Genomic DNA, 12,957 nt, shown 5'->3' with positions numbered 1-12,957 from the left:
GTTCCCAGAAAACTACAAGTTAAAATGATTTGCTTATTTTCATGGTGAATCCATTTCATAACTGTCTCATCCTTAACCAGCTCTTTGATTTTTCTAGATGGTTCTTCGATGTACTGGCCTATCCTCGTTCTCATCGGCTAGTGGTGGCTAACGGAGTGGCCATGGCAGTGGCCTTCTTCCTGGTACGGATTGCTGTAATGCCCCCTTACTGGGCAAAAGTCTTTAGCACATTCGGCACACCAGCCTTCGAGAGGCTGGGCTTGGGGGCCCAGGTGGCCTGGATTGTGTCCTGCGTGTGCTTGGATATTCTTAACGTTGTCTGGATGTACAAGATCGCCCGTGGCTGCTACAAGGTCATCACCGGCTCAGGAGGCAAGAAGAAAGGCGGCAAAGACCAGCCCAATCACATGAATAACCACACAGACTAAAGCGGATGAGGAGATGAGGGAGGGTGATGGAGGTACGAACAGAGAGCCAGTGGTGTTATGGCCCATGGTTTTAGAAAAGTACTCTCCCCTGCCGGATCAGGAAATGGTAAAATGCTGCTGATTTGCCATTACGCTTTGAGATTTAAAACTGAACTTGTTTCGCTCATGGACAGTAAGTGGAGTTTGTGAATCCAAGAAGTGTTTCTCAGAGGTTCTGCATAGCTCAGATCACCTGCCTGGGTCGGTGAGCATCAAGTGGCCATGTGGTAATAGAACATTTACAAAAGCATACAGTATGGAATACCTACCGCTTCAAGCCACAGCCAAAATCGCAGTCCGTTCAAGTGCCTCAAAACATAAGGACAAGCAATAGAACATGGAGTTTAATATATGAACAACCTTGCCATTAGTTTCTTGGAAATACAAGTTCCCACTAGCTTCCCTAATGAGGCTTTTTCCTATCAGTGATCTGGCGAGACATGCCACCTACTGTCAGACTGGCTTCAAGAGGTCTTCCTGTTTCCTGTATACAATGAACCACACACCACTGTGCCTCTTGCCCACAGGTTTTGGAGCTCTTCTCTTAAACCTCACTCCAGCAGTGTTTTTTGGATGAAGCATGCTGTTTTCGGTAGCTTAAAGCATCCTCACATTATGAAAGCTTCACTGTTCGCATCTCCTTATCACCTCCTTCACAAAAGGCTTACATCTCTGTCGTCTTAAATTACACTACAGTCCTGGCCCTGGTCTGATCCATCCATCTCTAAAATCTCATCTCTACCTCTCCTCCCTCACTGAGGCTTTTATCAGAGTGGCAGTGTCTGCCCAGCACTGAAATAGACCCAGCAGGATCTCAGCATGGAGCAGAGTTCTGTCTTAATCCAACGCCATGTTGAAAATGAAAGAATCCCCACCTCTAGTATTATTGCCTAAGTCTCTCTGTGTGAATCTGCTCAACACACACACTCACTCATCGCTCTTCGCATTACCAGGGTGTGAGAAAGTGAATGAGAAGTGTCCTGCAGGTGCCTTCTGTTGTGTTACAAGGTGCTGCTCATTTCTCACTGGATGTCTCCTGCAGGTGTGGAAGCATCTTGCTTGCAATGCCTGTGTAGTTCCTTTAGCCTAGAGGTCTTCAAATATGGACTTGGATCAAGGTTCCATGCTGGGGTTTTAATGTGGCCGGCCGGTACGACAGTGGCCAGTCAGGTACATTTAGCAGTTGCCGCTATAGTGTAATATCAGTCGGCCATTTCAAAATCCTGGCCTGGAACCTGACACGAGGTCCGGATTTGAAAACATCTGCATTACACTGTATTCATTCTGAGTGTAGAGTAGCAAAGGGGGACAGAAGTAGAGCCTAATTGATTGCATTACCTGATAATATCTGTCTGTGTTAATGACCCACAGTATTAGCAGTGTAACTAATATTAACATTTGGTCATAGATATCCTGGATTCAGGTTTGTGATCTTTCTAAGCGTTAAACCTTAGGCAGTTGTGCCACTCTGCCACAGGATACGATAGCCTGTTGAAGTCTTTATCACAGCAGTAAAGACTGAGTTGGTAAATCTGAAAACAAAACGCATCATCAGACATATCATTACAAAAACATACATCCAAACTGTTAACATTCACTGAATTATAGCACTAATTCATATAATATGATTATAAAATGATTTGGGCAGGTACTATTGCTATTTTTAGCACCTTAATATTGGCATTAGTGTCTGTATTAGCTGCAGAACTGTAATATCGATCAGACTGTTGACGGTTGTCTTGGAAGCTCCATTTTCAGTCTAGGGCTCTAGATGGTTTCTTTCCATTCAGTTCACACGGATAAGGAGTTTTGCGATTACAACGTTTGTCTCTCGGTCCATTCTTTTGGTACGCCTCAAGCTTCTGAATCTCTCTGTGATATGATCGTGCCGCCTCTTACTTTCTGAAAACTAGAGTAAACTCCTATCGTTAACTTTCACAACCATTTGGTTAATGTTTTAATGAGTTCTCTAACTCTGTCCCAGTGAGTGACATCTCTGAAATGTCATGAAGATTTGTTTGTTGTCGAAAACGGCTATGATTCGTCCGTCCTCTGTGGTGCTCCTGTCTCACCAGCCAGTGCTTCTGAATGGTACTTCTGTCATCCGAACTTGAAACTCGAGTTCGCAAACACAAGACTGTGTCTTTTATTTTGAATGTATTAGGTACAGAAGCACAGATAATCAGTATTTCCACGTGTGTATGCTAATACCAATATGTTAGCTTATGTTACCCTCGAGCATGAAAATCGGCTGAAATTCATTAAAAGGCTCAGCAGCTTTGCTGTAAAAATATTGCTGTGATAACGTGTATGCAGGTTGCATGAGTTTTAAGTTTTGTTACAAACACAAACTGCACATGTCCTCAACTACGTCCTGTACCTGAGCTCATTAACTCAACTTGATTTTAATATCATTCTAATATATTTGTCATTACTTAAAATTGCATATGTGTTAAGTATTTCTATATATCCCTTGGAATTGAGGTCGATGGACATCAGAACTACTCGTAATGGGCATGGGCCAAACATGGCATGGCCTTACCATTCCTGTGAATTTGGTACTTTTCAAACAAACGAGTGCCTCATTATATCAAGTTATTATCTTGATATAATGAACATATGTGGCATTACAATACTGGACTAACTTTTTCTCACTCTCTCTCATAAAATCTCTGACTATTTAGTGTAGTTTTTCTGACACACAGGCCTGATACACAAGGATCTAGGGAGACCGTATTTTTGCCTCAAAAACCAGGTTAAACTCCCGAAGTGAATGTTAGTGTATTTTTGCGTCTCTGGACTTTTACGTGACTGGCAACAGGAAAGATTGTGATTAGACAATTGAAAAGGAGGGGCTGGGGGTGGACAATATGGGAAATCTAGTTTCTTGCCTTACGTCTACATCTGCAGCTAACCAAATTCTTCCCCAGGCCTTTAATGTTTAAAGCTGTGACGAGAAAAGTGTATTTTTTGGTAAGTTTTGAGGTGAGGATTTCCGTACGTGTAATTACAATGTAATTATGTCAAGTGTCACTGTCCGAAATGAGTTAAAACTCACGGTTTCTGTGAACGGAGGGTGCAGGAAGGTTTATCATGCACAGCATAAGGTCTAAACACCTGTGCCCAAAGATGGATCTGTGGTTTCAAGCATGTACAATGTATTTTTTCAGTGGATCTGTGGTTGAATGACTAGCAAGTTGCACCATTTTTGACTGGAAATCACAGCAAATGACCACTAAAGATACTGTAACTTTCTGTACAATTATAGACAATGCATCAGTGAAATGAAACCTTTTCTAGTATTTGGATTGTAGTATTGTAAGTCAGATGTTATTTGCACAGGCATGTGGTTTTGTTTTTTTGTGTGTGTTGTGTGGGGGGTGGGTAAGTCGTGATCATTCGTGGGCTTCTCAGAGCACGTTTCTCTGACTATCAACTGTAAGGTTAGCATAGATCTAACTTTGCTTCTCATCTGTTTCAAGTCGTAGGATTAATCTACACTTCTACATTGATGTTGTTAGCGCAGGGCTAACTTTATCAACCTTGTTTTTGACTAAACATATATATAGTACGTCTTCATATATAGTAAACTATCCTTTGTTTCCTCTGTAACTTTAGAATTCAAAGAGTCAAAGAAATGCTGTCATGTTGCATGTATAGGACACCTAATATACAACGAGTCGGTACTAATCGAGTCGGATTTTGTCTTGTTGATTCTTGTTTTGTGCAATCTCTTGGCCAGTATCAAAAAATCTGATCATTTATTCAATGGAAGGGGAGAGTAACTTAATTTATAGGCCAAGTGTCAGGAAATATAGACTAATGGCAGCAATAATATGTGAAAATGAGTTGAGGGGAAGGATAGTGTGATTAATATAAAGCCAATGGTATTGTAGCTCTTCTTGCTTTTCAGTAAGTAACTTCTTTATTTTGACTTTTAATGCAATATAATTTCTGAATTGATTTTAACGTTAATGTGTTTGCTACAGTGAGCAATGCAAGACTGTCTCAACACTCATCTAGCATGGCCACGACATGTTCTAGCAGCAGTTGAGTCTTACTTGAAAGTGTTGCTCTTCAATAAATTTGAAGGCATTGAAAACATAACATGTTGCCCGTGTCTTACTTGTGCATTCACTTTGTTGAGACACTGTCAGAAATGGTGAGCTTTCATACCACTTTTGACAAATGACACCAGGTTACAAAATGACACCAGGTATGACTTAGTAGCAGTGGCGGATGCTGGTCTTTCAAGGAGGGGAAGCTCAATTTCGGCCTACATCATAAAATGTGTGGGTTTATTTATACGTAAATTCTACCCTCCGTTCCTTTTCAACAAAATGATCTGTGACCCTGTCGTACCAACAAGGCGTCTTTTCCAGGGACTTGACTAGTGTCCTCTCAATGGCCAGCAGAGCTAGGCTGCTTAAACGGCCTTGGCCCATGTGAAGTGTGTCCGCCTGTGAGTGCTTTGTGACGTTGGAGGGGCTCAGCAGCACCCGCTGGACAGAAACTGAGATAGAAGTCAGTCTCCAAACACAAGCAGCTACAAAAAAACCCACCAGAAATAGAAGCTCGATTTGTCGCTAGTTGTTTTTAACAAAGAAAATGCCGCTAAAAGGTTTAAGAAAGTCTCTGGTTCAATTCAGAACAGAATGAAAATGTAATGCTCCCACGGATGTTTACACCAAAGGATCGCTGATTCGCTCATTTCGCTGTCAATCAAAAAGGGATTCAGCCCCAGACAGATCATCCAATCATCATGCAGAAGCTGAGCGTCCGGGCCAGCCGAGGCCCGCCCACTGCCCCATAGACCCCCAGAGACGCTGAACGTCCGATGGGCGGGACAAAGCCCAGCATTTATCCAATGACTCGTCTCGTTTCGCTGCACTTCGCTATTGAACTCTGTGGACGCTCAGCGTCCTCACTGTTTAAAGCACTGTGAAGCTGCGGGAATGATTGAGAGGAAAGCCGCGTCTTTACCAGTGATAAGAAGCTGATTCTGAACAAAAGTTGAGCGCGTTGTAGTGCAAATTTATTCAATGACATGTACACAACAGTATATATTTGATCACTTATTTTTGACATTTTAGGGGAAGCTAAGCCTCCCTTGCAGTCTTAGAGCAATCACCTCTGCTTAGTAATCATGCCCAATATGGTTGCACATACTTGCCAAAAATCACAAATCAAGGTATTGATAGGGAGTTTGGCCAGTTTTGCTTTAGTAACAGTCTACTCTTCTGGCAAGTCTTTACAGTATGTTGATATTTGTGAGGATTTGATTGCATTCAACCACAAGAACATAAACAGCACACCAACTCTTATCTTATGGAGCTCCATCGCTCCAGAGAACACACTGCTACACAGTCCATTGCAGGGTGTGTTGTGGTCATGTGTGACAGCTCCGGAGCATCCCATTTGTGCTCTCAAACGTGGCTGCACTTTTAACAACATGAATTTCTGGATATTTGGTGTTGGTCTTTGGCTGTATACAGTTCTTCACTTGACTGATGTCTGTAAATGTCAGTGACAAACCCAAGTTTTGCTGCTGTTACAAAGTAATGGAATTCATCACTGCACTAAAAGCAAGAGCAGAGCACTTTACCATCATAAACCATTTGTTGACATTTTCTTCAGCGATTATTTATCCATTAACGTCTGCTGGTTTTACTGAAGTACAAGTCTTCCACATGGATTTTTAAGCCTCAAAGTGTTGCTCTTTGGCTCCTATTCCTATTTACACATTGAGAGTGATTTAGCAGCACTCAGGCTGCAGTCACAAGTTTACTCGGACGTAGAGTTAATTGAAGATACATTGAAATTAGATTTGTCCGCTGCTGCTGAAGAATTTGAGAAGATCTACGCTTTTCTCAGCAGATTAATGATGCTGACTCAGGAACCTCAGGCCAAGCGTGTCGTGTTTGTCATGGCTCCAAGCTTCTTGGACGTGAGGAGCGGTGTTGATGACAGACAGTTTGATTTCCTACGGCACTGGAGGTGTTCACAGAGCACAACAGCGCCGTAGCCAATTTAGGATATGTGCTTAATCCCTTGTTTATATGTGTGTGTCCATGCCCCCTTGTTAGCCTATGAATCAACAGGATAGAGGGAGCCTTAAAACGGCCCGATGACATCACACATTCCCAGTCCCGAAGAGTCTCCTCGCGCCTTCTTCTTCTGAAACTCCTTTTGTAGACTTTACCCACGCCTTACAACATACAACATGCCTAGCTTTAGTGTAGGAAGTTTGCAAAAGCTGCCCAAGGGCTAACACAGTTTCTACAGATTCCATTCCTTTTCTTTACATAACACAGGCCTCGAGGAAAGAGGCTGAAAATTGGTTCTAGAACCAGCTTTTCTTCTTTTCACATCGGATTAAGTTAAGGAGACATTCTCATCATGAAGTGGCACTGTGGTTAAAATGTTCTGGATTCATGTTTTTAATTAATGATTGTAAATACCGCTGAATTAAATCACTTCAGATCAAACTCAGAGCAGAATCTTGTGTTGAAACTGTTGATGGTGATAGTAACCAGACGTCTGTAGAATTTAATGCCTGTAAAAACTACAGCGAAGGAAGCTATTGCCTAATGTGACTGCAATGTATCTTTAAACAGTAGTAAAGCAAATGTGACACTGCTTTACAAGGCTTTTGAAATATGGTTATCGCAGGATATTTTACGGTAAAATAATTGTCACAAGATGTTTTATGATTTTAACAACATCAACATATAAACACTCTTTAGTTTTAATAATTAAAATGACTAGAACTACATTTTATTTATAAAAGCTCTTGCAGCCCACGGTTCCAGTCTCCAGCACTGTACAAAACCCAGGTATGTTTCACTACAATGAACCATTACACGTCAAAACACAGCTGCTGTTTACGCAGTTTTAAATAAAGTAAAAACAGGGTGTTTGTTTGTTTTTTTTTTATTGCTACTTTTTACTTATAAATACCCTCTGTTGTTCTACACATTAACATTGTTCCAACGTTTTTTTTGCAATAATCTACTATATAAACATGTACTGAAGAAAGAAATGCCCACCATTTAACGACCAGTGATTCCAAATTACATAGCGCCCCATTGGCCACCTGAGGCGCTGAGGCTGAAGAAGTGGAATGCTAGGATTGAGAGTGATAGAGGGAAGAAATGAAGGCAGAGAAAGGAAAGGTAGAAAGAGTGATAGGTAGAGGGAGAAGGAGAGGGTGGGGGTTAGAAGTGTGTGTGTGTGTGTGTGTGTGTGTGGTAGCATCCAGGCCCTGATTGAATCCAGCCCAGTAGTGTTCACTCCCGGTCAATGGGCTGGGTCAAAGTCGCTGTGCGTCTGCTCTGCTTTTACCAAACATGGTCACATACTGTATCACAGTCTGAATGAAAATCTGCTCAGCCAAATACACACATACATACACTCTAAATGCTTCACGTCATAGACCCCCAATGTTTTCCCTCAGAGCTGTTCAGTAAATCGGATCTATGACATAATTTATGTGTCATAATAGACTTGGTTCATTACACCATGTGTTGATTTGTGTTTAATGTCCGTCCTTTTTCCTGAAGATTAAAAATCCTTCATTCGAACACAAATAAACTGTAGCTGACTGTACTCTTAGCTCAACAATGCCATGAACAGCAAGCACTGGGGGAGAGGTGTTGGACAGATTCAGTGTAATGGACAGTCATTTCTGTCCTTAAATATATTTTCAAAATACACTGTATCTTCAAAAGTAGATGCAATCATTTGAAGATGCTCTCATTGTCCTCACACACTTTCAGTTATGCACACACTGCTTGAGGGGCGGCACGCTGGCGCAGTAGGTCACACAGCTCCAGGGACCTGGAGATTGTGGGTTTGATTCCCGCTCCACGTGACTGTCTGTGAGGAGTGTGGTGTGTTCCCCCTGTGTCTGCGTGGGTTTCCTCCGGGTGACTGTCTGTGAGGAGTGTGGTGTGTTCTCCCTGTGTCTGCGTGGGTTTCCTCCGGGTGACTGTCTGTGAGGAGTGTGGTGTGTTCTCCCTGTGTCTGCGTGGGTTTCCTCCGGGTGACTGTCTGTGAGGAGTGTGATGTGTTTCTCCCTGTGTCTGCGTGTAACACCTGAAGGTATTGACTACTGGGAATGGTGGTGGAATGGTGAAGTTGTGTTCTCTGGAGTGACCGAGCATCACTCAGTACATTTGGGATGAGTTGGAACGGTGTTTGTGATCCAGAACTAATTATCATTATTTTGAAACATTGGTGGAATGTTGGTGGAGTTTTTGTACAAACGCCTACATGCTACCAGAGATTGATCTCATTATAGTCATTGACACCCTCCTGCTGTATCCAAGCACATTAATGGAAAGTTAAGTGGAAGGAAAAAATGTGGTATAAAAAGGTGCACAAGCAACATGGCCATTCAAAAATTTAGGGGAGATGCACAAGGAGTGGACTGCTGCTGGAGACAGTGCTTCAAGAGCCACCACACACAGACGAGTCCAGGACACGGGCCACAACTGTCGCAGTCCTTGTGTCGAGCCGCTCATGACCCAGAGACAACACCAGGACCTTCTTATCTGGGTCGAGGAGAAAAAGGAACTGGACTGAGGCCCAAGGTTTTCAGATGAAGGTACATTTTGCATTTCATTTGTAAATCAAGGCCCGGAGTCTGGAGGAAGAGTGGAGAGACACAGTCCAAGCTGCTGGAGTCTAGTGTGAAGTTTCCACAGTCAGTGATGGTTTGTGGAGCCGTGTCTTCTGCTGGTGTTGGTCCACTGTGTTATATCAAGTCCAAAGTCAGTGCGGACGTCTACCAGGAAAATGTAGAGCACTCCATGCTTCCCTCTGACGAGCTTTATGTAGTTGTGGATTTAATGTTCCAGCAGGACTTGGCCCCTGTCCTCACTCCTAAAACTACCAACACCTGGTTTAATGACCACAGCGTCACTGCACACGACTGGACAGCACACTCACCCGACCTCAACCCCATAGTACTGTCAGGAGGAAGATGAGAGACACCAGACCCAACAATGGAGATGAGCTGAAGGACGCTATCAAAGCAACCTGGGCTTCTACAACACCTCAGCAGTGCCACAGACTGATCACCTCCACGCCACGCCGCACTGAGGCAGTGATTCATGGAGAAGGAGCCCTGACCAAGTACTGAGTGAATATACTGTACATACTTCACAGTGGGACAACATTTCTGTATTAAACCCATTTTTTTATTTAAACATTCTAATTTTCTGAGATAATGACTGTTGGTTTGTCATTGGCTGTAAGCCTTAATCCTTAACATTAAAAGAAATAAATGTGAATAGATCACTCTGTTTGTAATGAATCTATATAAGTTTTACTTTTTGAAATAAATAACTGAAATAAATTACCTTTTTGCTGATGTTCTAATTTATTGAGATGCACCTGTAAACCTTATATTTTGTTGAAAATCAGACTCCATTTCCAGAAAAGTTGGGAAGCTCAGCAAATTTTAAATAAAACTGAATGCAATGATGTGAAAATCATTTAAACCCTAAAATATTTGCAAATTTTGAGTTTGATGCCAGCAACACGATACAAAACGTTGGGACAGGGCCATGTTTAACCCTTTGATGATTTCCATATCACTGTATTTTATTAATTTACATTTTGCACAATGTCCCAGCTTTTTTGAAAATGGGGGGGTTGCAGATTTTAAATGAAAAACATTTATATGTCCATTTTTATTTTGAAGCCAGGAACACGTGAACTAAAATTGATGTTTTATTACAAATATAGGCATGTTTACCACTGTGTTGCATCACTTCACATTTAAAAAACATTAGGGAAGTGAGGAGGCCAGTCTCGGGAGTTGTCCAAATCAAACATTTTCCCGTTCTTGCTTCATACAGGATTTTAGCTGCTCTGGGTCTGTTACAGTGTTTTTGTTGTGTAATGTACAGATTGTTTTCAGTGGGTGACAGGTTAGGTTTAGGTTCATATCTGGACTCTTACTAAGGAGCCGTGCTGTTGTAATCCATGCAGAATATGGACTGGCATTGAATTACTGAAATAAGATAGGTCTTCACAAAAGAAAAAAAGATGTTGCATAGATGGTAGCATGTTGTTCTGAAACCTGTATAAATCATTCAGCATAAACATTGCCCAGATGTGCAGGTCAGCTATGCCATCACCGATGCCGAATTTGGAACTACACACTTATAACCAGGTGTGACCACAGGACATGTTTACACTTTGCCTCAGCTCTTTCTAAATGAGGAAGGGAGGACCCCAGGAATATGGCGCCAACTCTGGATCCAGAATTGATATTGTCCACTGTCTATACATTTACACTGTCCAAATATAAACACTGAATCTCCAAAAATGTACAGTTTTTAAGAGATGAGGTGTTTTTTGGATGCAACTGGAAACTGGTTTGAGAAGTGTCCCTGAGCCCCTTCCGTGGTTTTCACTACAGACACTAGTCTGTTTTTCATTCACTGCCACTTGGGCCCGAAGATCACAACCTGTCACCACTATTTTTGGGCCGTGTCCATTGTATATTGTCACTGTCCAGTGAAAAACATGCATCACCAAAAATATTAACTTTACAGAAAAAGGAAAAACCTTAACGTTCCATGGAAGCGAAATTAAAATAGATTTAATTACAAGTCATTTTGAAGCATTTTTATTGGACGATTCATCATGAAATTTTCACACATTGCAGACAGCTGCTGCGTTTGAATGATGTAGTAAACTTAAAGTTCACAAAACTGTAGATACGTGTTTTTCATTGGATAGCGATGACATATGGATTCATCCAGATTTCTCTGAATCCTTTAATTTTATAAAGTTCTAATGTAGATAAAGAAATCTCTAGACTCTATCCCACATATTGTCTGTAATATTTTCATTTAAATATAGGGTTTAAATAATGTATACATTATTCCACTAAATATTTATTTACATTTTACATGGTGTCCCAATTTTTTTGAAAATGTGGTTTATATTTCTCAGACGAAATTGATTCATCGAGCCAGCCTGCGAACAGGTTCCATAAAGCTGGTTTTGTTGGGAAATTAGCTGATCCTACAGTATTTCAGTTTGAATTCATTCCCAGACCTGAAAAATCTGCATACCAGACCTCCAAAAAGCTATAAAAAGTTCGGCTAACAAGCTATTAAAGCTCTGCTCAGCTCATTCAAGGATTATATTAACTTTTCTATCACCCTGTTATCATAAGCTACCACTAAATGAAGTAGGCCTCATATACAGCAGTTAGCACAGGGTTTTTTGAGAGGGCATTGTTTCTTGTGATCGATATGACAATTCTGAATGCCGTGTGTGTGTGTGTGTGTGTGTGTAAAAACGAGAGAGTATTATCACTTACAGTACACACAGAAAACAACAGCCTGAGGATTTGATGCTTTGAAGCCAGCCTACTGAATTCCTCTGTGCTTTGTAGGTTGAAGGAGACTTCTACCATAAATAGCCAGGCAGACTAGCCTTAGAGAGGAGAGAGGAGGGAGCGCGGGTGGCGGGGATCTCTGGAAAGGCCCCCCTTAAGGTGCTGCCGCAGCATTTCTCACTTTCTCAACTAGCTGCCATCCTTGTTGACCTTTCTTTTTGCTTTGTGATATCCATTACTCATTAATACTCAAACCTTTCAGTGATCTCTATCTACTGTAACTCTAACACGTACTGCTAGCTTTCATGAGCTCCCCTCACAGCTCCCTACAGCTTGAACAAGACTAGGTTTCTTTGCAGTGTGATCAGAATTGTCTATAATTTCACCTCAAATCAACAAATATATTTCCCATTCTGCTTTTCCATCCAAGATTCCGTCCAAGGCTCCTCCACTTTTCCTAACACTTTGTCAACACAAATGCAGCTGAAAGTTGTTTATGACACGGCTGTAGGGCACTTCTGGAAGTCAACATGAAAAAACCCTGCTTAATGCCAATGCCAGGGAACCATTGAGATGAGTTGATGTTTTGATGCCTGAATGCTGTCAGATGCTGAGATAAATGTTCTAAAGGTAGAAGCTGTTACTTTGGTAAAAGAAGGGCGGAATTTACCTTAGAAACCTGTTCACAAACATTTGAAGGATTTATTTTCCTTATCTACTTTTCCATTGTATTTATGGTCTAGAGTATCCCAATGTTTCAGGCATAAATACGTGTACATAGTGCATCATGACATAAGGTTTACACAGTCTAATCCTGGGGGGAGACTGTTCCAAGAGGTGCAGTTAAGCCACTACATTGATGTACGATACCATAGCCGGTGTAACTATGCCTTAATAAACTCCCATCAGTTTTAAACCTCCCTGCTGTATGCTTAATGTTTAGAGAGGAACCAGCTTTTTGTCTCTTTTGCCTCCCAGAAGAGGCTACGAGATACTCAGTCCCAGCCATGACCAAATAAAGAGCCCAAATTCCACCCCTGCTTCATCTCGCTCCTCGCAATGTTTACAAGAGCTTTGGATTGAGCTCTGACTCTAGCGTCTACTGAGCATGCGCGGCTGTCAGAGAGA

General features: G+C 41.7%; 1 protein-coding gene and 1 long non-coding RNA gene across 3 annotated transcripts in view; one reads left to right on the top strand and one right to left on the bottom strand.

Moving 5' to 3' along the window:
- tlcd4b (TLC domain containing 4b) overlaps positions 1-4,591 on the top strand; it is a 22,968-nt gene extending 18,377 nt beyond the window's left edge. For both annotated transcript variants that reach the window (XM_066642733.1, XM_066642732.1), the window contains exon 7: positions 98-4,591. In XM_066642733.1, the coding sequence (XP_066498830.1) occupies positions 98-428 (331 nt within the window). In that variant the 3' untranslated portion in view covers positions 429-4,591. The remainder of the gene's footprint in view (positions 1-97) is intronic.
- The window catches only part of LOC136665145 (uncharacterized), a 27,538-nt gene that overhangs the window by 9,329 nt on the left and 5,252 nt on the right, over positions 1-12,957 (bottom strand). The window lies entirely within an intron of this gene.

The sequence above is a fragment of the Hoplias malabaricus genome, chromosome 13 (genome assembly GCF_029633855.1).
Source record: "Hoplias malabaricus isolate fHopMal1 chromosome 13, fHopMal1.hap1, whole genome shotgun sequence".
Lineage (NCBI taxonomy): Eukaryota > Metazoa > Chordata > Actinopteri > Characiformes > Erythrinidae > Hoplias > Hoplias malabaricus.
This window is presented reverse-complemented; position numbering and strand designations above follow the sequence as displayed.